This window comes from Ammospiza caudacuta, chromosome 4 (assembly GCF_027887145.1).
Source record: "Ammospiza caudacuta isolate bAmmCau1 chromosome 4, bAmmCau1.pri, whole genome shotgun sequence".
Taxonomy (NCBI): Eukaryota; Metazoa; Chordata; class Aves; order Passeriformes; family Passerellidae; genus Ammospiza; species Ammospiza caudacuta.
In genome coordinates this window covers 72,444,510-72,466,836 of record NC_080596.1, presented here as the reverse complement: position 1 = coordinate 72,466,836, position 22,327 = coordinate 72,444,510, and the positions used below count along the sequence as shown (strand labels likewise).

General features: G+C 60.6%; 3 protein-coding genes and 2 non-coding genes across 10 annotated transcripts in view; 4 read left to right on the top strand and 1 right to left on the bottom strand.

Moving 5' to 3' along the window:
• Positions 1–835, top strand: part of DCTN1 (dynactin subunit 1) — a 53,509-nt gene extending 52,674 nt beyond the window's left edge. For all 5 annotated transcript variants that reach the window (XM_058804007.1, XM_058804006.1, XM_058804005.1 and 2 more), the window contains one exon: positions 478–835. In XM_058804007.1, the coding sequence (XP_058659990.1) occupies positions 478–615 (138 nt within the window). In that variant the 3' untranslated portion in view covers positions 616–835. The remainder of the gene's footprint in view (positions 1–477) is intronic.
• Positions 836–1,591: 756 nt separating this feature from the next.
• Positions 1,592–6,216, top strand: NOP56 (NOP56 ribonucleoprotein). Its single transcript, XM_058804018.1, has 12 exons — positions 1,592–1,610; positions 1,810–1,899; positions 2,126–2,240; positions 2,321–2,482; positions 2,618–2,816; positions 3,066–3,253; positions 3,331–3,482; positions 3,663–3,763; positions 3,934–4,082; positions 4,336–4,457; positions 5,224–5,361; positions 5,466–6,216. Exons 1-12 carry the CDS (start codon positions 1,608–1,610, stop codon positions 5,697–5,699), a joined length of 1,653 nt encoding a protein of 550 aa, XP_058660001.1. The 5' UTR covers positions 1,592–1,607; the 3' UTR covers positions 5,700–6,216.
• LOC131557344 (small nucleolar RNA SNORD56) lies at positions 4,192–4,263 on the top strand. The gene has a single exon (XR_009274740.1). It is a non-coding gene; the product is annotated as a small nucleolar RNA SNORD56 (small nucleolar RNA).
• On the top strand, positions 5,087–5,155 carry LOC131557343 (small nucleolar RNA SNORD57). Its single transcript, XR_009274739.1, has one exon. It is a non-coding gene; the product is annotated as a small nucleolar RNA SNORD57 (small nucleolar RNA).
• On the bottom strand, positions 6,180–21,975 carry IDH3B (isocitrate dehydrogenase (NAD(+)) 3 non-catalytic subunit beta). 2 transcript variants are annotated; one of them, XM_058804021.1, is made up of 12 exons: positions 21,922–21,975; positions 20,728–20,808; positions 16,954–17,046; positions 15,192–15,312; positions 15,002–15,062; positions 13,789–13,921; positions 11,081–11,214; positions 9,989–10,091; positions 9,113–9,259; positions 8,923–9,017; positions 8,776–8,836; positions 6,180–6,307 (listed from the first exon to the last, which is right to left on the bottom strand). In XM_058804021.1, exons 1-12 carry the CDS (start codon positions 21,946–21,948, stop codon positions 6,227–6,229), a joined length of 1,137 nt encoding a protein of 378 aa, XP_058660004.1. In that variant the 5' UTR covers positions 21,949–21,975; the 3' UTR covers positions 6,180–6,226. The 2 variants fall into 2 exon arrangements, with proteins under 2 accessions (XP_058660004.1, XP_058660003.1); XM_058804020.1 differs by lacking the exon at positions 6,180–6,307 and adding an exon at positions 6,416–7,570.
• Between the last annotated feature and the right edge of the window lie 352 nt (positions 21,976–22,327).

Genomic DNA, 22,327 nt, shown 5'->3' with positions numbered 1-22,327 from the left:
CCCCTGCTCCACCCCAGCACCGCCCCCCAGGTCCCACCCCCTTGGGGACACTGTGAGCATGTGGCTGTCCCCTTGGGGACACCGTGAGTGTGTGGCTGTCCCCTTGGGGACACTGTGAGGGTGTCACTGTCCCCTTGGGGACACTGAGCGCGTGGCTGTCCCCTTGGGGACACCGTGAGCATGTGGCTGTCCCCTTGGGGACACTGTGAGGGTGTCACTGTCCCCTTGGGGACACCGTGAGCGTGTGGCTGTCCCCTTGGGGACACCGTGAGCATGTGGCTGTCCCCTTGGGGACACTGTGAGGGTGTCACTGTCCCCTTGGGGACACTGTGAGCATGGCACTGTCCCCTTGGAGGACACTGTGAACGTGTCACTGTCCCCTTGGGGGACACCCTGAGCGTGTGGCTGTCCCCTTGGGGACACTGTGAGGGTGTCACTGTCCCCTTGGGGACACTGAGCGCGTGGCTGTCCCCGCAGGCCAAGCAGGAGCAGGCGCAGGGCCCGGCGCTGTGCGGGCGGGTGACGATCCCGTGCGCTCCGGGGCACGGCCAGGCGCACCGGGTGCTGCTCACCCCGGACCTGCTGCAGCACCTCCGCCAGCACTTCGTGGCCTGACCGGCCCGAGGGACCCCGGCCCGCCGTCCCCTCCCTCGGGACCCCGGCCCGCCGTCCCCTCCCTCGGGACCCTCCGTTCGCTCCCCCCTGCCCGGCCCCGCTCGCGGCGGGAGCCGGAGCCGCTTCCCCCGGGGGGATCCGGGCCCCCCGCGCTGCTCTCGGACACTACGGAACCCCCCGGGACCCCCCGGATCCCCCCGCGCTCCCGGCATCCAATAAAACTCCCCTGGACGCGCTGCCTGCGCCTGGAACCGGGCACCGGGCGGGGACACTGGGAGGGGACACGGGAAGGGACACAAGGAGGACACTGGGGGGGGACACGGGGGAGCATAAAAGGGACTGGGGGGTCACGGAAGGGGACCGGGGGTCACAGGAGGGATTCGAGAGGGGTACTGGGAGTCCCGGAGGGGACTGAGGACCCCGGGGGTGTCACAGAGAGCTCCAGGATGGAACCAAGGGGACATTTGGGGATCCTGGGGTGGCACCGGGAGTTCTGGGTGACATTTGGGGGTCTCGGGTGGGACCAGGGGACACTTGGAGGGCACTGAGGGTCCCCAGAGGGCACCGGGAGGGGGCGCAGGGCCATTGGGGGTTCAGGGTTGTCACCGCGGGGCCATTGGGGGTCCGGGGGTGGCACCGCGGGGACATTGGGACATTGTGGGGGGGCGGCTCCCGCCACGTGCGGCCGCGCGCGCACAGAGCAGCGCGGGAAGGGGCGGGGCAGGGGCTCGCGCGCGAGGCTCCCATTGGTTGGCGCGCAGGAAAAGGCGGGAAGGAACGCCTCCTCCCGGCTCTGATTGGCAGGCGCCGCTGAGGGGGCGGGGTTAGTCCCTCCTCTGCCTGATTGGCTCCGGGGCGGGCCCATTGAGGGCGGCTTGCGGTGATTGGCGGAGGGCGCGGCGCAGTGGGCGCTGATTGGTGGAGGAGGGAGGAGACGGGGTTCCGGCGGGGAGAGCGCGTCAGTTCCGGACGGCGGCGGCGGCGGGAGGACGATGGTGAGTGAGGGGACGGGCCCGGGCCGCATCGGCCGCCATCGGGCGTGGGGAGGGACCCAGGAGCTCCCTCCGACCGTATCGGGACGCGCCGGGACCGGCGGGAGGCCGGGGGAGCCGCATCGGGCCGGGCCGGGCGCGGGGATGGGCGGGAGCGCGGCCCCGGTGCCTCCCCCGGTGAGCGGAGCCCTCGGTGCCGCAGGTGCTGCTGCACGTGCTGTTCGAACATGCGGCCGGGTACGCGCTGTTCGCCGTGCGGGAGGTGGAGGAGATCGGCCTGCTGCTGCCGCAGGTACCGCAACGGCGAGAGCGGGGAGGAACGGGAGGGGAATGGGGGGGAGAGGCGGGAACGGGTACCGGGGACGGGGGGGACAGGAAAGGACACACCGGGAGCGGGGATGGAGAGAGGCGGAAGGACCGGGGAGGCGGGGGGGAACCGGCGGGGGGGTGGCGGTGCCGGGGCCGTTCCCCGTGCCCGGTGTGACCGGAGCCCCCGTCCCGGTTGCCCCCGGCTGCAGGTGGAGGAGAGCGTCCTCACGCTGGGCAAGTTCCACAACGTGGTGAAGCTCGTGGCGTTCTCGCCGTTCCGCTCGGCGCAGAGCGCGCTGGAGAACATGAACGCCGTGTCCGAGGGTGAGCGCGGCGGGGCCGGGGACACCGGGAACCCCCCCCCCGGACCGCGGGGACCGCGCTGAGCTCCCCCTGTCCCGCAGGAGTCCTGCACGAGGACCTGCGGCTGCTGCTGGACACGGCGCTGCCCCCCAAGAGGAAGAAGGTGGTGCTGGGGGTGGGCGATGCCAAGATGGGCGCGGCCGTGCAGGAGGAGCTGGGGGTGCAGTGCCAGACCGGGGGCGTCGTGGCCGAGCTCATGCGAGGTGAGAGGGGACAGAGGGGACAGGGGACGTTTCTGGGGTGCTGGGAGGGGTAAGGAGTGGGGGGACGCGGTGCTGTGGCTGTGAGGTGTCCCTGGGGTGCACGTGGTGGCACCGTTGTCCCCCGTGTCCCCGCAGGGATCCGGCTGCACTTCCCGGCCCTGGTCCGGGGCCTCACGGCGCAGTCGGCGGCCAAGGCCCAGCTGGGGCTCGGCCACAGCTACTCCCGGGCCAAGGTGAAGTTCAACGTGCACCGGGTGGACAACATGATCATCCAGTCCATCAGCCTGCTGGACCAGCTGGACAAGGACATCAACACGTTCTCCATGCGCGTCCGGTCGGTGGGGATGGGTTTTGGGGGGTTTGAAGGGTTCGGGGATCCCCTTTCCCCTCCCCATGCTTACCACAGGCAGCTGCTGCTGCTCCGGCTGCCTGTACAGACCAGGGAGGGACAGCAGCTCCCCAGGGGACACTGGCCGGGCCTCAGGGCCATGGCGTGGACCAGGGGGGACATTGGGGACGTGGTGGGGACACGCAGAGCCGGCTGGGCCTGGGTGGCAGCAGTGACCGTGCGCTGTCCCCGCAGGGAGTGGTACGGGTATCACTTCCCCGAGCTGATCAAGATCGTCCCCGAGAACTCCATGTACTGCCGGGTGGCCAAATTCATCGGGAACCGCCGCGAGCTGAGCGAGGAGAGCCTCGAGGGGCTGGAGGAGATCGTCATGGACAGCGCCAAGGCCCAGGCCATCCTGGAGGCCTCCCGCTCCTCCATGGGTGAGAAAGGCTCTCAGGGGCACCAGGGGGGCCTGGCCAGGTGCCCAGCCCTGCCACTGACCCCGTGCCACCGCCAGGCATGGACATCTCTCCCCTGGACCTCATCAACATCGAGAGCTTCTCGCGCCGCGTCATCTCGCTGTCCGACTACCGCAAGGGGCTGCAGGAGTACCTGCGCTCCAAGATGAGCCAGGTGGCCCCCAGCCTGTCCGCTCTCATCGGGGAGGTGGTGAGTGTCCCCAGAGTGTCCCCCCTGTCACCTCCCCGGCTTGGAGATGATGTCAGAGTGAATCTGTCAATCCACTGAGTTGTGCTGCTGACACTTCCACTGCTGATCCCGGCCGGGGGGACTCCCTGTGCCCTCGGGGGGTTCAGAGCCCCCTGTAACCCCCTCTGTGCTGTGCCCCAGGTGGGTGCCCGCCTCATCTCGCACGCTGGCAGCCTGACCAACCTGGCCAAGTACCCGGCATCGACGGTGCAGATCCTGGGGGCGGAGAAGGCCCTGTTCAGGTACCCAGGGCGGTCGCGGTGATGGCGGCCGTGGGGCAGCGGCTGTGACCCGCTGGGGGTGAGCAGCCAGCCCCAGTCTGAGCGACCCCCGGAGCACGGCGGGCTGGGGAGGGGCTGTCCGGGGTGGGGGTGGCGCTCGGGGGTCCTGACCCCTCCCTGGGCACTCGCAGGGCGCTGAAGACGCGGGGGAACACCCCCAAGTACGGCCTCATCTTCCACTCCACCTTCATCGGGCGCGCCGCCGCCAAGAACAAGGGGCGGATCTCGCGCTACCTGGCCAACAAGTGCACCATCGCCTCACGCATCGACTGCTTCTCAGGTGGGCTGGGGGCTTTGGGGGGCACAAACAGGGTGGGCACTGTCATGGTGGGCACTGTCACTCGGTGCCAGGTGGGCACAGGAGGGCACTCAGGGCATTCGGGGCCGCTCTGCCGTGATGGGAACATTTTTCGTCAACAGCATCTCACCCCGGTGAATGGTGACTCCTGTGGGCTGAGCAGAGCACGGGGGGCTCTCGGGGGGGTTTGGGGGTGCAGGGTCAGTGCTGAGCCCCCCCTGTGCCCTCCCCACAGAGGTCCCCACCAGTGTCTTTGGGGACAAGCTGCGGGAGCAGGTGGAGGAGCGCCTGGCCTTCTACGAGACCGGGGAGCCGCCCCGCAAGAACCTGGAGGTGATGAAGGAGGCCGTGGTGGAGGTGAGGAGGAGGAGGTGGGGATGGTGAGGGATGAAGAAGAGGGGTGAGGGTGACAAATGGAGGCTGTGGGAGAGATGGAGGAGGAGGTGAGTTCTTGGGGGAGATGAAGATGGTGAAGTGCCAGGGGAATGAAGATGGAGGTGAGGTGCAGGAAGAGTGAAGGAAGTGACGGAGGTGAGGTGCTGAGATGAAAATGATGAAGGTGTTGGGGTGATGAAGATGATGGAGGTGAGGCCTTAGGGGAGATAAAGATGGCAGTAACGAGGTACCAGAGGATGGAGATTGGGAATGGGAGGTGTAAAGGGGGTGGAGGTGCTGGGATGGTGGAAGGTGGTGGTGGAGGTGATGAAGATGATGGTGAGGTGCTGGGTTGATAATGGCGAGATCCTGTGGTGATGAAGGTGATGGTGAGATGCTGGAGGGATGAAGTGAAGGTGAGATGCTGGGGTGATGAAGGTGATGGTGAGATGCTCTGGTGATAAGGGTGTTGCTGAGGTGCTGGGGGGATGAAGCAGAGAGCCTGTGGTGATGAAGGTGATGCTGGAGGGGATGAAGGTAATGGTGAGATGCTCTGGTGAGGCAGATGATGCTGAGGTGCTGGGGGATGAAGATGAAGGTGAGGGCCCTGTCGGAGGTGATGTCACTGTGCCATCCTGACCCACTGTGGAGGCCAAAGACTGATTTAATGAGTCTGATCCGACCAGGGCCGGGTGTGGGGACGAACCCCGGGACCCTGCCCTGGCTCACGTCCCCTGCGTGTCCCCAGGCCAGCGAGGTGGTGGCTGAGGTGAAGAGGAGGCAGGAGAAGAAGGAGAAGAAAAGGAAGAAGAGGGAGAAGCGGCGGCTGGAGGCGCTGGCAGCAGCTGCTGAGGAGGCAGCAGAGAACTCTGTGATGGAGACAGAGGTGAGGGGAGGGGGTGAGACCCTTTTGGGGGGTCCTGGAGGGGTCTCTGTGCCCCAGGAGGGGAGGATGGGGTCAGAGCTGATGTGGGGCTCCCCTCCCCGCAGGAGAACGATGTGGGTGCCAAGAAGAAGAAGAAAAAGAAGAAGCAGCAGCAGCCAGAGGAGTCAGAAGCAGAGGCAGAGCCCGAGGAGAACGGGGTGGAGGAGGAGGAAGAGGAGGAGCCATTGCCCAAGAAGAAAAGGAAAGTCGTGGTAGAGCCTGAGGAGGAGGAGGAGGAAAAGAAGAAGAAAAAGAAGAAGAAGAAGAAGGCAGTGGCACAGGACTCAGAGGAGGATTAGGGAGCAGAGATCAGTCAGCACACGGACTGACAGACTGATGGACAGGCAGGAGCCAGGAGTGGCCACTCCCCTGCTCCCCTGGTGGCCCCAGCTGTGTCCTGTGCCACCGTGGCCACCTGGAACGTGTCACAGCCCCTGGTGGCCTGGGTGAGTCCCTGTGGCCAGCAGCAGCCCCGGGACTGTGCCTTACAGAGTGGAACTTCCAACCCCTGTCCCTTCCCTGGGGCCTGGGCTGTGGGGCTGTCCCCAGGCCGTGTCTGTGTCCCCTCCTTGGGGACACGGCCGTGTGGGGCTGTCCCCAGGCCGTGTCCCTCCTGCCTGTGCAGTGCAGGGCTGCCCAAACCCCAATAAAGGGCTGAGGTTGTTGCTGATCCCTCCTGTCGTGCTCCGTGGCTGGCAGGGGGTGCCCAGGCTGTCCCCACGGGGGTCACCCTGTCACCAGCAGCCTGCCCGGCCCGGGGGACACTGACAGCAGCACGGTCACACCTGAGGCCACTTTATTGGAGACACCAGGGGCAGGGCTGAGGTCACTGCACCTCCAGGGCATCTATCACGGCCTGGGTGAAATCCATGGAGGTGGAGTAGCCCCCCATGTCCGCCGTGCGCACCTGCAAGGAGACCGGAGGTTAGGGGGGCACCAACGGGGGACCTGCAAAACCGGGGTCCCCCCGGCCCCAGGCTGGGCTGTGGCACTGGGGCTTGGGCTCCCTGGAGCCCTCTGCACCCCCAAAACTGTCCTGTGCCTTGGGGACACAGGGAGGGGCTGCTGAGCCCTCTGCCCCAAGGTCCGGTGTGGGCTCTGGTTCCAGCATGGCCTCCCAGCTCAGCAGCCCCAGGTGCCCGCAGGGCAGGGCTGCATTGCCCCCCCAGCTCAGCACCCCAAAAGCTGCCCCGGGTCCCCCCAGGGCAGGGCAGGGCTGCAGGGAAGCGTTGGACCCTTTATTAGCAAAGCAGAGTACAGAGCATGACACGATGGCACAGCCCGGAGTGGCACCAGGCCCAGCCCCACGGGCACAGCGTTACGGGATCGGCTCCCAGCTCCCCAATTCCCATGGATTGGGGGGCACAGGGTCACCCCCCCACCCTGTGCCAGGTCTGGAGTGTTCCAGGGTCACCCCATGGCATGGGGACCCTGTGCCAGCAGCTGCCAAGGGGGTGCAGGGTGGGGGACGGCACCCTGGTTATTGCTGAAAGCTGCATGGGATGGGCCCCACGGGAATGGGGTCACTGGGGTCCCACAAAAATCCCACACTGGTCCAACAGTTACAAGGGTCCTGTGGGGATGGGGTTCCCACAGTCTGAGGTCCTGTTCTCACAGGGATCCCACAAATCCCACTGGTCCAACAGTCAAAATGACCCCATAGAAAAGGGGGGGGGTCCCACAGTCAGGGATCCCATGGGAATGGGGTCCCCCAGTCCAAGGTCCTGGTCTCACAGGGATCTGGGCATCCCACTGGTCCCACAGCAATGATAATCCAGTAATGGGGATCCCATGGGAATTGGGGGTCCCAGAGCCATGGTGGGTGGTCCCAATGTCCCAAGGAGCTGCCAATGATTTTGGGTCGCTGCCACATCCCCCCAGAACCACCCAGCAAACCCAAACTCCGCACTGGTCGCCTCCTGTGGGGATGGGGAAGGGTGAAGGTTCCTGGGGCTCCTCCCGGTGGGGTGGGAGGGGTTTGGGGAGGGGGCCGAGGCGCTGGGGGGGGCTAAGCCCCATAGTTGGGGTGCAGGGGGAGCTGCTGGGGGGCCTGAGCCCCATAGTTGGGGTGCAGGGGGGCCTAAGCCCCATAGTTGGGGTGCAGGTTGTCAATGACGGACTTGACGAAGTCGGAGGTGGTGGAGTAACCGCCCAGGTCCCGGGTCCGGACCTGCAAATCCAACACAGGGAGGGGAGAAACGGGGAAAGGCTCTGGTGAACAACGGGGGAACGGCTGGCACAGGGACAGGAGAGCAGGCAGAGGCAGCAGGGACCCTCCACAGCCCTGCCAGGGCCTGTGGGGGCAATGGGGACATGGAGAGATCCCCGAGAGCCCTGATAGGATTTGGGGTGGAGATGGGGCTGTGGAACATCCCTGAGAGTCCTCCCAGGACCTGTGGTGGGAATGGGTCAGTGGAATGTTTCTGAGAGCCTTGGGGTGGGAATCTGGATATGGAGAGGTTCCTGAGAATCCTGCCAGGACCTGTGGTGGGAATGGGAACATGGAGAGATCCCTGAGAGCCCTGTTAGGATTTGGGGTGGAGATGGGGCTGTGCAATGTCCCTTGAGAACCATGCCAGGACCTGTGGTGGGAACAGGAACGCAGACAGGTCCCTGAGAGCTCGGGTGGGAATGGGGCTGTGGAATGTCCCTGAGAGCTCTGGGGTGGGAATCTGGATATGGAGAGGTTCCTGAGAATCCTGCCAGGACCTGCGGTGGGAATGGGGACATGGACAGGTCCCTCAGAGCCCTGGGGTGGGAATGGGGCTGTGGAATGTCCCTGAGAACTCTGGGGTGGGAATCTGGATATGGAGAGGTTCCTGAGAATCCTGCCAGGACCTGCGGTGGGAATGGGGACATGCAGAGATCTCTGAGAGCCCTGTTAGGATTTGGGGTGGAGATGGGGCTGTGGAACATCCCTGAGAGCACTGCCAGGACCTGGTGTGGGAACAGAGCTGTGGAACATCCCTTGTGAACCATACCAGGACCTGGGGTGGACATGGGGACATGGAGAGGTCCCTGAGAGCCCTGCCAGGACCTGGCGTGGGAATGGGGCCGTGGAAGGTCCCTGCCAAGAACCCAAATGGAGACAAGGCCATGGCGGATCCCCCAGCCCTGCCAGAAATCCCTCCTGGGCCAGGACACGACCACAGGGGCTGGACACAGCTGTGGGCCTGGCATTGTAGCTGGAGAGAGAAGAGGAACCAGAATTGCAGCTGGAGAGAGGAGAGGAACCCAAATTCCAGCTGGGAAGAGGAGAGGAACCAGAATTGCAGCTGGGAAGAGGAGAGGAACCAGAATTGCAGCTGGGAAGAAGAAAGCAGCCAGAGAAGGTGACCCAGGCACCACCAGCCCTACCCTGTGTCCCACACTCACTTTTCCACCTTTGATCACCTTCTTCACCGCGTCCGAGATCATGTTGGAGTGGTATTCCAGGCTGGAAAAGGGGGGCAAGCAGGGGGTCAGCCCCTCAGGAGCCCCCCCAGACCCCCCCCAAACCCCCCTTGGGAGCCCGGCACGTACTTGAGGTGCCGCAGCATGTTGGAGGCCGAGAGCAGCATGGCCGTGGGGTTGGCGATGTTCCTGCCCACGGCCTGGGCGAAGGGGTGCCGGGCTCCCTGTGGGACACAGGGCACGGTGACAGGGCGGTGCCACCCTGCCAGCCTCGGGGATGCCGCCCTGGGGTGGCCCAGGGGTGCCCATCCCTGCTCACCATCTCGAACACGGCGTACTCGGCGCTGTAGCTCTCGCCGGGCACGACACCCGCGCCGCCCACCAGCCCCGCCGCCAGGTTGTCCACGATGTTCCCGTACAGGTTGGGCATCACCAGGACGTCAAACTGGTATGGGTTCTGCACCAGCTGGCATGGGAATGGCATGGGAATGGGGCTCTGAGGCCTGGAACAGCTGGGGGGAGGCTCAGCCCCACCCTGGCACAGGGGGCAGAGCCCGGGTGTGGTGGGGCTGGGTGAGATCTGAGGTGTCTCCAACCCTGATCATTCCATGCTTGGCACAACTGCCTGGGGCAGCAGAGAGGGACTGGGGAGGTTTTAGGGACTGAAGGGGAATTTTTAGGGATATAAAGGGGAATTTTTAGAGATTTAAAGGGGAATTTTTAGGGATTTAAAGGGGGATCTTTAGGGATACAAAGGGGAATTATTAGGGATATAAAGGGGAGATTTTAGGGATTTAAAGGGGAATTTTTAGGGATAGAAACACACCCAGCCCCAGTGAGGCTGCAGGAACCTGGGGCAGCAGAGAGGGGATTGAGGAGTTTTTAGGTATGTGAAGGGGAATTTTTAGGGATTTAAAGGGGAATTTTTAGGGAAAGAAACATGCCCAGCCCCAGTGAGGCTGCAGGAATCCAGGTCCCCCCTAATTCCCCCCAGGAGCAGCACTGAGATGGCCCCAGAGGCCAGGTGAGACAGAGCTGGGAATGCTGGGGGGGTTCCTGCCTGGCACAGGGGACAATTCTGGGGCCAGGTGGGCTCGGTGTGCCAAGGCCTGGAGGTTCCAGCTGCTCAGAGAGGGTTGGGAAGGGAGCAGGGACAGGGACAAGGGATGGGGACACACTCAGGGCTGTGGCTCACCTGCATGCAGCAGTTGTCGATGATCATGGTGTCGAATTTGATCTTGGGGTACAGCTCGGCCACCTCCTTACAGCACTGCAGGAACAGCCCATCCCCCAGCTTCCTGCACAGGGAACACCAGCAAGGGTTGGGGACAGCAGGGAAATCCCAAAGGCTGCAGGGTCCAGCAGGAACTGCAGGGATCCAGCAGGAATTGGGATCTGGGATGCCCTTTGGGGCTCCTCATGCTGCTTCCCCCCCACTCTCCCTGATGGGAAGGGGATTTGTCCCAGGTGGAGCTGTCCAGGGGCTCCCATCAATGATTCCAGAGCCTGGGATTCTGCAGGAATGACCCCAAGCCAATGATCCCACAATCCTTGGGGACAGGGTTGTTATGGAGATGCTGCCCTGGGAATATCTGGGCACTGATTTATCAATAAATCTGATCAGCAGCAGCAGGGCAGTGTCTGCTCACTCCTGGCTGGGAGCAGAGTGAGGGAAAAACTCCAATCCCAAGGAAATCCTCATCTCCCTCACTCCAATCCCCAGTGTCCAACCTGGCCTTGGGCACTGCCAGGGATCCACAGATTCTCTGGGAATTCCAGCCCAGCCAGCAATTCCTTGCCAAGATCCCAGCCCAATCTCCCCTTTCCCAGTGGGAGCCATTCCCTGGCTCCTGTCCCTGCAGGCCTTGTCCCCAGTCCCTCTCCAGCTCTCCTGGAGCCCCTGCAGGGACTCTGAGCATTCCCTGGATTTTTCCTTCTCCAGGGGAACATTCCCAGCTCTCCCAGACCAGAGGGGCTCCACAGTCCTGGAGTGCTTTGGGTGGAGAGGGACCTTGAAATTTATTGACACTTTCCACCATGCCAGGCTGCTCCAGCCTGGCCTTGGGCACTGCCAGGGATCCAGGGGCAGCCACAGCAAATCTGGGAATTCCATCCCAGCCAGGAATTCCTTCCCAAGCCCTCACCCCAATCTTTTATTTCCACCTTGCAGCCCTTCCCTCTCTCCTCCACTGCAGGTCCCTCCCAGGTGTCCTGGAGCGCTGGCAGGTCACACTGGCAGGTCACACTGCGGTCACACCGCACAGCTGAGGGTGACAGTGGCACTCACATGATGTTGGCCTTGTGCACAGCTGTGACCTTGGCCCGGCCCTTCTTGGTGGCGTAGTCGAAGGCGAACTTGGCGATGCGCTGGGACTTGGCCCTGGTGATGATCTTGAGGCACTCGATCACCCCCTTGGCACTCTGGGGACATCGGGGATGTCACAGGAGGGCACGGCCACCCAGCCTGGGCACGGCCACCCCTGCCTGGCCCTCACACCCAGCCTGGGCACAGCCACCCCAGCCTGGGCACGGCCACCCCAGCCTGGGCACAGCCACCCCAGCCTGAGCACAGCCACCCCAGCCTGGGCATGGCCACCCCAGCCTGGGCACGGCCACCCCAGCCTGGGCACGGCCACCCCTGCCTGGGCACGGCCACCCCTGCCTGGCCCTCACACCCAGCCTGGGCACAGCCACCCCAGCCTGAGCACGGCCACCCCAGCCTGGGCATGGCCACCCCAGCCTGGGCACAGCCACCCCAGCCTGGGCACGGCCACCCCAGCCTGGGCACGGCCACCCCAGCCTGGGCACGGCCACCCCAGCCTGGGCATGGCCACCCCTGCCTGGGCACAGCCACCCCAGCCTGGGCATGGCCACCTCAGCCTGGGCACAGCCACCCCAGCCTGGGCATGGCCACCCCTGCCTGGGCATGGCCACCCCTGCCTGGGCACAGCCACCCCAGCCTGGGCACGGCCACCCCTGCCTGGGCACAGCCACCCCAGCCTGGGCACGGCCACCCCTGCCTGGCCCTCACACCCAGCCTGGGCACAGCCACCCCTGCCTGTCCCTCACACCTGGCCTGCTATGGCCTCTCTTCCCTGCCTTACTACTATTATTATTATTATTATATTACCTTCCCTCTCCTATTATTATTGTTATTATTAATAATAATTATATTCCCTTCCCTATCATTATAATTATAATTATCATAATTATAATTATCAATAATAACAACAACAACAACCCCTTCCCTCTCCTTATCCTAATATTCATTATTATTATTATTATTACCATTATAATTATTATTAATTATTATTGACCATATTTATGTGTTACATGTATTGGTATATCTATTATTCTTACACATATTTATATTTATTATTAATTCCTATCATCGGGATTTTTACAATTAAATATTTCTTATCATTAAAGTTTTATTCCAATTACTATATTTCTTATTATCACCATTATGTTTCAAATATTGAATTGTTCTCATCATCATCTTTTTGTTTCAATTATTGAATTATCATCATAATCTTTTTTCAATTATTTAATTGTTCTTATCGTTATCATAATTTTGTTTCAGTTACTGAATTTTTCTAATCATCACCCCTTTGTTTCGATTATTGAATTATCATCATCATCTTGTTTCAATTATTGAGCTGTTCTCATCATCATCACCATTCTGATTTAATTACTGAATTACTCTCCTCATCACCATTTTGTTTCAGTTATTGAATTTTTCTAATCATCATAATTGTTTCAATTATTAAATTATTCTCATCATCACCATTTTGTTTCAGTTATTGAATTGTTCTCATCATAATTTTGTTTTAATTATAAATTTGTTCTAATCTCAGCCCAGATTTGCCCTTTTCTGCCCAGTTCTCCTCCCACTGGTGTCTCCATCCTGGCCAGGGTTCATCCAAAGGGACAATCCATGTGTCACTGTCCCTTTGCCAGGCATTGTCCCCCTGCAGCCACCCCAGTGCTCGGGGGGCGGGGTGTGTTCCTATCCCAAAATATTCCCTGATTCCACTGCTCCAGGCAGGACCTGAGTGTGCTGAGCAGGAAATCATGGAGAGACCTTGGAGCTCATCCCATCCCACCCAGGGACACCTCCCACCATGCCAGGTGGATCCAGATCCATCCAGCCTGGCCTTGGGCACTGCCAGGGCTTGGCAGTTCCTGGGAGTTCTCTGGCAATTCCAGCCCAGCCAGCAATTCCTTGCCAAGATCCCAGCCCAATCTCCCCTTTCCCAGTGGGAGCCATTCCCTGGCTCCTGTCCCTGCAGGCCTTGTCCCCAGTCCCTCTCCAGCTCTCCTGGAGCCCCTTCAGGGACTCTGAGCATTCCCTGGAATTTTCCCTTCTCCAGGGGAACATTCCCAGCTCTCCCAGAGCAAAAGAGCTCCAGAATCCTGGAATGGTTTGGGTTGGAAAAGAGCTTAAATCCCATCCATTCCCACCCCATCCATAGGCAGGGACACCTCCCACTGTCCCAGGTGGATCCAGCCTGGCCTTGGGCACTTCCAAGGATCCAGGAGCAGCCACAGCAAATCTGGGAACTCCAGCCCAGACAGCAATTCCTTGCCAGGATCCCAGCCCAATCTCCCCTTTCCCAGTGGGAGCCATTCCCTGCCTCCTGTCCCTCCATCCCTTGTCCCCTGTTTTATAATCCCTGACCCCTATCTCTAAAACCCAACCATTCCTTTTGCCATTTTTTCCCCTTTTTCCCCCTTCCTCGCCAGCTCTCCTGGAGCCCCTTTAGGACTCTGAGGACCCCCTGGTGCCCCTCTGGGGACTCTGAGGACTCCCTGGTGCCCCTCTGGGGACTCTGAGGACTCCCTGGTGCCCCTCTGGGGACTCTGAGGACTCCCTGGAGCCCCTTTAGGACTCTGAGGACTCCCTGGTGCCCCTCTGGAGACTCTGAGGACCCCCTGGAGCTGTCCTCTGTGCAGGTGCCACTGCAGCTGTCCCAGGCTGTCCCCATGTCCCACCTCGTGCTCCAGGGAGCTGTACTCGCCCTCGGTCTGCTCCCGGATGATCACCAGGTCCAGGTTGTTGTGCCGGGTCTGGTAGCCCGAGAGGCTCTTCACGTGCACCACGTTGGCAAACAGGTCCAGCTTCCTCCTGGGGACATGGGGACATGGGGACAGGGTCACCGGGGCTGCTCCGGGGTCACCGCGTCCCCTCTGGGCACTGGGGACACAGCGGGGCCACCCCCCCTCTGCAGGACCCCAGGGTGAGCAGGGACAGCTCCTGGAACAGATGGTCCCTCAGGACCCATAACTCATTAATTATTAATTAACAGGGTTTCCCCAGTGACAAATTCTGGGATCCACCCCAGCATCTCCAGAACTTCCAGAGAAGCAGGATGAGTCAACAGGGGCAGCTCCAGGCTATGGAGTTTTGTCTCCCAACAACTCATTAATTAATAATTAATGTTTTTTTCCCAGTGAATGTCCCCTCCAAGTGCCAGGGGACACAACTGGGGTCACCCCCTCTGCAGGACCCCAGGGTGAGCTCCCTCAGGAGTTTGGCTTCCCAATAACTCATTAATTATTAATTAATGGGGTTTGTCCAGTGTGGAGTTCTGGGATCCACCCCAGCATCTCCAGAATTTCCAGGGAAGAAGGATCAGTCAGCAGGGACAGCTCTTGGCCTCAGGAGTTTGGCTTCCCAATAACTCATTAATTATTAATTAACAGGGTTTTCCCAGTGACAAATTCTGAAAGCCACTTCACCACCTCCAGAATTTCCAGGGAAAAAGGATGAGTCAGCAGGGGCAGCTCTTGGCTATGGAGTTTTTCCTCCCAATAACTCATAAATTAATAATGACATTAATAATAGCATTAATTAATGTTTTATCCACAGTGACTGTCCCCTGCAAGTCCCCGGGGTCACCCCTCTCTGCAGGACCCCAGGGTGAGCAGGGACAGCTCCTGGCCAGGGATGCTCCCTCAGCAGTTTTGCCTCCCAATAACTCATTAATTAATAATGACATTAATAATAACAATAATTAATGTTTTTTCCCCAGTGACCGTCCCCTCCAAGTGCCAGGGGACACAACTGGGGCCACCCCCCCTGCAGAATCCCTCAGGGTCCCACTGAAATTTCGTTTCCCAGCCCACACAGAATTCCTCAGCCTTTTCCTCTCCCCCCTAACTAATTAACGATTAATTAATGAACGAATGAATTAATTTCCCCCACCTGAGCCTCATGTCATAGGACGCCAGGTCTCCCTTGTACTCCATGGGTGTGTGGATCTTCCCTGCAGGACACGGAGCGGGGTCAGGACAGGGGGATTGTCCCAATATCCCACAGAACCCTCCCCTGGCACAGCCTAAGGGGACAAGGGGTGACAAGGACAGGGACAAGGCCACACTGCCCAGGTGCTCACCAATGAGGGCCACCTTGCTCTCCTTCATGGAGTCCACCACCCGGTCCAGCTTCTCCTCGGACGCCGTGTTCTGCACCTCGCTCAGGTGGTGCTCGTCAAAGATCACGGGGACGTTGCCAGCCTGGGACAGGGACAGGGACAGGGACAGGGCCACCACGGTCACCTCGGGGACACCACAGGGGACACCACAGGAGCCCTGAGCCAGCCAGGCCCAGGCTCAGGGACAGGAGGGGTCACCTCAGTGGCACTGATGGAACTGTGGGACATTTCCCTTGGGAAACCCCTCTGAGGTGACCCCAGCACTGCCAAGGCCACCCTTGGGATGTCCCCAAGTGTCACATCCACAGGGCTGGAAATCCCTCCAGGGACGGGGATTCCCCCACTGCCCCAGAGCCATTTCTAGGAGGAATTACCCCAATATCCCAAACCCCTGCAGGAATGGGGACCCACCCTCTGCCTGTGGGACACGCGGGGACACTCAGGGACATTTAGGGACACTCAGAGACGGGCAGGAATACACAGGGACATGCAGGGACACTAAGTGACACACAGGGACAGGCAGGGACACTAAGTGACACACAGGGACAGACAGGGATGAGCAGGGACACTCAGGGACAGGCAGGGACACCAGGGACATTTAGGGACACTCAGGGGGACACACAGACGCTAAGTGACACACAGGGACAGGCAGGGACACGCAGGGACATTTAGGAACATACAGGGACACTCAAGGACATTTAGGGACACTAAGTGACACACAGGGACAGGCAGGGATGAGCAGGGACACTCAGGGACACACAGGGACACTCAGGGACATGCAGGGACACCAGGGACACTTAGGGATGCTCAGGGGGACACGGGGACAAGCAGGGACACTCAGGAACACGCAGGGACATTTAGGGACACTCAGGGACATTTAGGGATGCTCAAGGACACTAAGTGACACAGAGGGACATTTGGGGACACTCAGGAACACACAGGGACATGCAGGGACACTAAGTGACACACAGGGACATGCAGGGACACTAAGTGACACACAGGGACAGGCAGGATGAGCAGGGACACTCAGGGACAGGCAGGATACTCGGGGACAAGCAGGACAAGCAGGGACACCAGGGACATTTAGGGACGCTCAGGGGGACAGAGGGACACTAAGTGACATACAGGAACACGCAGGGACACTCAGGAACACGCAGGGACACAAAGGGACATTTAGGGACACACAGGGACATTTAGGGATGCTCAGGGACACTAAGTGACAAGCAGGGACAGGCAGGGACACTCAGGGACATTTAAGGACACTAAGTGGCACACAGTGACAGTTAGGGACACTTAGGGACACACATGGATGCTCAGGGACACTCAGGGACAGGCAGGAACACACAGGGACATTTAAGGACACTAAGTGACACACAGGGACAGGCAGGGACATTAAGGGACACTCAGAGACAGGCAGGGACTTGCAGGGACACACAGGGACACTCAGGAATACAGAGGGACATTTAGGGACACTTAGGGACACTAAGTGACACATAGGAACATTTAGGGACACTAAGTGACACATAGGGACAGGCAGGGACATTTAGGGACACTCAGGGATACTCAGGAACATGCAGGGACAAGCAGGGAGATTTAGGGACACCCAGGACACACAGGGACATTGAGGGACACTCAGGGACACTGAGGGACTCACAGGGACATTTAGGGACACTCAAGGACACTCGGGGCCAGCTGCTGCTGGTGTCCCCAGGCCAGGCCATACCTTGAAGACCTCCTTGACAGCGTGCATGAGCTCCGGGCCCACGCCGTCCCCCGGCAGCATTGTCACCTGGAATGTCCCCTCAGCCCTGTGCGACTGCAGGGACACAGCGGGGTCACCCCAAAGCCCTCTGGGACTGGGGAGGTGACAGCAGGGTCACCCCAAAATGGGACAAAGTGACCCCCAGGGACCTGAGCCACGTCACACCCACGGGGACGCGGAGCGATGGGGACTTGGGGACGTGGAATGTTTGGGTTGGGAAAGCCCTGCAGGGCCAAGGCCACCGCTGAGCATTGTCCCCAAGTGTCACAGGGTTGGGAAATGCCCCCAGGGATGGAGACTCCACAGCTGTGCAGGGCTGGACAGGAGGGAAATCCCCACAATGTCCCCACAAGGGACCCTTGGGGACACCCAAACCTCTCCTGGCCCAGCCTGGGGCCGTGTCCCTTTGTCCTGTCCCTGTCCCCAGCTGTCCCCTCCTGGCAGAGCCACAGGGTCCCCCCTGATCCCCCCTTTTCTCCAGGCTGAGCCCCCCTCCCCAAATCCATCCTGGACATGCTGCAGACCCTGGAGCCTGGTCCTGAGGGGCCCAGAGCCAGCACAGGACAGAGCTGTCCCTGTCCCTGTCCCTGTCCCTGTCCTGAGGGGCCCAGAGCCAGCACAGGACAGAGCTGTCCCTGTCCCTGTCCCTGTCCCTGTCCCTGTCCCTGTCCCTGTCCTGAGGGGCCCAGAGCCAGTACAGGACGGAGCTGTCCCTGTCCCTGTCCCTGTCCCTGTCCCTGTCCCTGTCCTGAGGGGCCCAGAGCCAGTACAGGACGGAGCTGTCCCTGTCCCTGTCCCTGTCCCTGTCCCTGTCCCTGTCCCTGTCCTGAGGGGCCCAGAGCCAGTACAGGACGGAGCTGTCCCTGTCCCTGTCCCTGTCCCTGTCCCTGTCCTGAGGGGCCCAGAGCCAGCACAGGACGGAGCTGTCCCTGTCCCTGTCCCTGTCCCTGTCCCCGTCCTGAGGGGCCCAGAGCCAGTACAGGACGGAGCTGTCCCTGTCCCTGTCCCTGTCCCTGTCCCTGTCCCTGTCCCTGTCCTGAGGGGCCCAGAGCCAGCACAGGACGGAGCTGTCCCTGTCCCTGTCCCTGTCCCTGTTCCCCCAGGGGTGACACCACCCTGAGCACTCCTGACCCCACGGAGGGACCCTGTCCTGGCCAGCACTTGCAGAAATGCCCTGGAGGGATTGCTGAGAGCTCCCAGCACAGCCCGTGCTCCTAAATCCCCTCAGCCATCCCTGCCCTCAGCATCCCACGGAACTCTGGACAGGCATTTCGGGAGGAATTTCCCCAACATCGCCCCCAAATCTCTCCAAGGTTGGGGACTCCCCATTTCTCTTCCCAGGAGGAATTTTCCCAATATCCAGTCACAGCCCGTGTTCCTAAATCCCTTCATTCCTGCCCTCAGGATGTCCTGGAATTTTGGCAATTTCCCCAATATCCCACCCCAAAATCTTTCCAGGGATGGGGATTCTTCCCTTCTCTTTGCAGGAGGAATTCCCCCAATATCCAGGGACACCCCAGTGCTCCTAAATCCCCTCATTCCTTCTCCCTGTCCTCAGGAACTCCTGGAATTTTGGACAGCCATTATAGGAGGAATTTCCCCAATATCCCACCCAAATCTCTCAAGGGATGAGGTCTCCCCATTTCTCTTTCCAGGAGGAATTTTCCCAATATCCCAGCACAGCCTGGTGTTCCTAAATCCCCCAATTCCTTCCCCCTGCACTCAGGATCCTATGGAATTTTTGGACAGCCATTTTTAGCAGGAATTTCCCTAATAATCCACCCAAATCCAGGGATGAGGATTCCCCATTTCTCTTTCCAGAAGGAATTTCCCCAATACCCAATTTTCCCCAATATCCAGTCACAGCCTGGTGTTCCTAAATCCCTTCATTCCTGCCCTCAGGATGTCCTGGAATTCTGGACACTCATTTTTAGGAGAAATATCCCCAATATCCCACCCAGATCTCTCCAAGGATGGGGACTCCCCACTTCTTCCAAGAGGAATTTCCCCAATATCCAGGGACACCCCAGGGCTCCTAAATCCCCTCATTCCTTCTCCCTGCCCTCAGGATCCCATGGAATTTTGGACAGCTGTTTTTAGCAGGAGTTTCCCCAATATCCCACCCAAATCTCTCCAGAGATGGGGACTCTCCCCTGCTCTTTCCAGGAGGAATTTCTCCAATATCCCAGCACAGCCTGGTGTTCCTAAATCCCCTCACCCATCCCTGCCCTCAGGATCTCCTGGAATTTTGGACAGGCATTTTAAGAGGAATTTCCCCAATATCCCACCCAGATCTCTCCAAGGTTGGGGACTCCCCACTTCTCCTTCCAGGAGGAATTTCCCCAATATCCAACCCCATATCCCAGCACAGTCTGTGTTCCTAAATCCCCTCATTCCTTCTCCCTGCCCTCAGGATCCCATGGAATTTTGGACAGCTGTTTTTAGCAGGAGTTTCCCCAATATCCCACCCAAATCTCTCCAGAGATGGGGACTCTCCCCTGCTCTTTCCAGGAGGAATTTCCCCAATATCCCAGCACAGCCTGGTGTTCCTAAATCCCCTCATTCCTGCTCCCTGCCCTCAGGATCTCCTGGAATTTTGGACAGGCATTTTAGGAGGAATTTCCCCAATATCCCACCCAGATCTCTCCAAGGATGGGGACTCCCCACTTCTTCCAAGAGGAATTTCCCCAATATCCAGGGACACCCCAGGGCTCCTAAATCCCCTCATTCCTTCTCCATGCCCTCAGGATCCTATGGAATTTCTGGACAGCCATTTTTAGCAGGAATTTCCCTAATAATCCACCCAAATCCAGGGATGAGGATTCCCCATTTCTCTTTCCAGGAGGAATTTCCCCAATACCCAATTTTCCCCCATATCCCAGCACAGCCTGGTGTTCCTAAATCCCCTCACCCATCCCTGCCCTCAGGATCTCCTGGAATTTTGGACAGGCATTTTAAGAGGAATTTCCCCAATATCCCACCCAGATCTCTCCAAGGTTGGGAACTCCCCACTTCTCTTTTCAGGAGGAATTTCTCAAATATCCAATTTTCCCCAATATCCCAGCACAGCCCTGTGTTCCTAAATCCCCTCACTGCTTCTCCCTGCCCTCAGGAGCACCTGGAATTTTGCCAAGCCCCATTTTCATGGCCCAGACCACAACAGAACCTCGCTGATCACTCCTGGGATGTCCCACCCACCCCTCCCCTCCTTCCCCAGCCTGGAATTCCCTGTGGGACCCCCTAATCCCAGCCCAGGGAATTCCCTGCCAGCAATGCCAGGGAAACTCCAACCCCCAGAGGGAATGGGGAAGGAGGGACGGGAGGGAGGGAAGGAAGGAAAGCTGAGAGTCACAAATGAGGAGCTTTAAATAAGCTGGAATCAAATGTCCAGAGCACAAATGTGAAATGCCAGGAGGCAGAGCTGAGGGAAGGGCAGCGCCTCAAGGTCACACTGAGCCCTTCCCTCAGCCATATTCCCACGGAATCGGGGAATTTTCTGGCTGGGAAAAACCTCAGAGACCCCCCCAGCACCGCCAGGGCCACCACTGGCCATGTCCCCAGGGGATGTCACACCCCATCGCCCTTCCCAGGAATATCCCAATTGCCAATATCCCACCCAAACCTCCCCTGAGGCCTTTTCCCAAACCTCCCCCATCCTCTCAGGGGGTTCGGGGGGGTCAGAAGTTCCCCCCTGGGCCTCTTTTGTCCCCCCAAACCCCCAGATCCCCTGCTCACCTTGGCCTGTGCCTGCTGCAGGAGGGTGGCAGAGGTGCCCAGCGCCCGCCATGCCCCGAGGCTCTGGGCACGCAGGAGCCCCTGGGGGTGCCACAGGTCAGAGAGGGGGATCCCCAATCCCCACAGGTCAGAGAGCCCCATCAGGGGGTGCCCCCCAATCCCCCACAGGTCACAGAGTCCCAACAGGGGGTGCCCCCCACCCCCAAAATTCCCCCCAAGACAAAAGTGTCACCCCCAAAATGACACCCCCACAACCCAGCATGAAACTCCTCCACCCCAAAGTGAAGCCCCCCGGCTCTCACCTCACACTCTGCCCCACACCGACCCCCCAGACCCGACTGAACCCCACGACCCATCTGAACCCCAGACCCGTCTGAACCACCCAGACTGACCCTCCCGAACACATCTGACCCCTCACTGTCCCCTCACGGACCCCCCCAGACCTATTTGACCCGTCTGACCCCTCACTGACCCTGTCCGGCCCCCACTGACCCCTTCAAGTCCTCACTGACCGCCCCCACCCTCACTGACCCCTCACGGACCCTCCCAGCCCTCAGCGACCCCCTCCGACCCCCCCCAACCCTCCCTGACGCCCCTCAGACCCCTCACGGACCCCCCAGCCCTCAGTGACCCCCCCAGCCCTCAGTGACCCCTCACGGACCCCCCAGCCCTCAGTGACCCCTCACGGACCCCCCAGCCCTCAGTGACCCCCCCCCAGCCCTCAGTGACCCCTCACGGACCCCCCAGCCCTCAGTGACCCCTCACGGACCCCCCAGCCCTCAGTGATCCCCCCAGCCCTCAGTGACCCCTCACGGACCCCCCAGCCCTCAGTGACCCCTCACGGACCCCCCAGCCCTCACTGACCCCCCCAGCCCTCAGTGACCCCTCACGGACCCCCCAGCCCTCACTGACCCCCCCAGCCCTCAGTGACCCCTCACGGACCCCCCAGCCCTCAGTGATCCCCCCAGCCCTCAGTGACCCCTCACGGACCCCCCCACACCGTCCCAGCCCTCAATGACCCCTCCTAGCCCAGAGAACGAAGAGGTCAGACCCCGTTTGACCCCCCTGACCCTGCCCGACGCCCCCATACCCGGTGTCCCCCCCCAGAGCGATGTCCCCGCTCGTTCCGTGCCCTCAGTCCCCGCGGCTGAGCCCGCTGTCCCCTCGCTGCCCGTGTCCCGTCCCCCCGCTCACCGCCCGGCCCGCGCTGAGCGCCGCCATCTCTGCGAGCCCAGAGTGCACCGCGGCCAGGGGGCGGGGCGCGGAGTGACGTAATGGGGCGGGGCCTCGCTGGGCATGTGGCGCCCCCTGGCGGACGAGCGAGATAGCGCGGGAACGGGAACCCCCCCAATGTCCCACAGTGTCCCCCGGGGACCCCCCAGTGTGCCACAATGTCCCACTGGGACCCCTACAATGTCCCCTCAATGTCCCCCAGGGACCCCCCAGTGTCCCCCTGGGACCCACCCAATGTCCCCCCAGGGAGTCCCCAATGTACCTACAAGGACCTCCCCCAATGTCCCCTCAGGGACTCCCCAGTGTCCCCTCTGGGACATCCTCAATGTCTCCCCAGTGTCCCCCTGGGACCCCCACAATGTCTGTC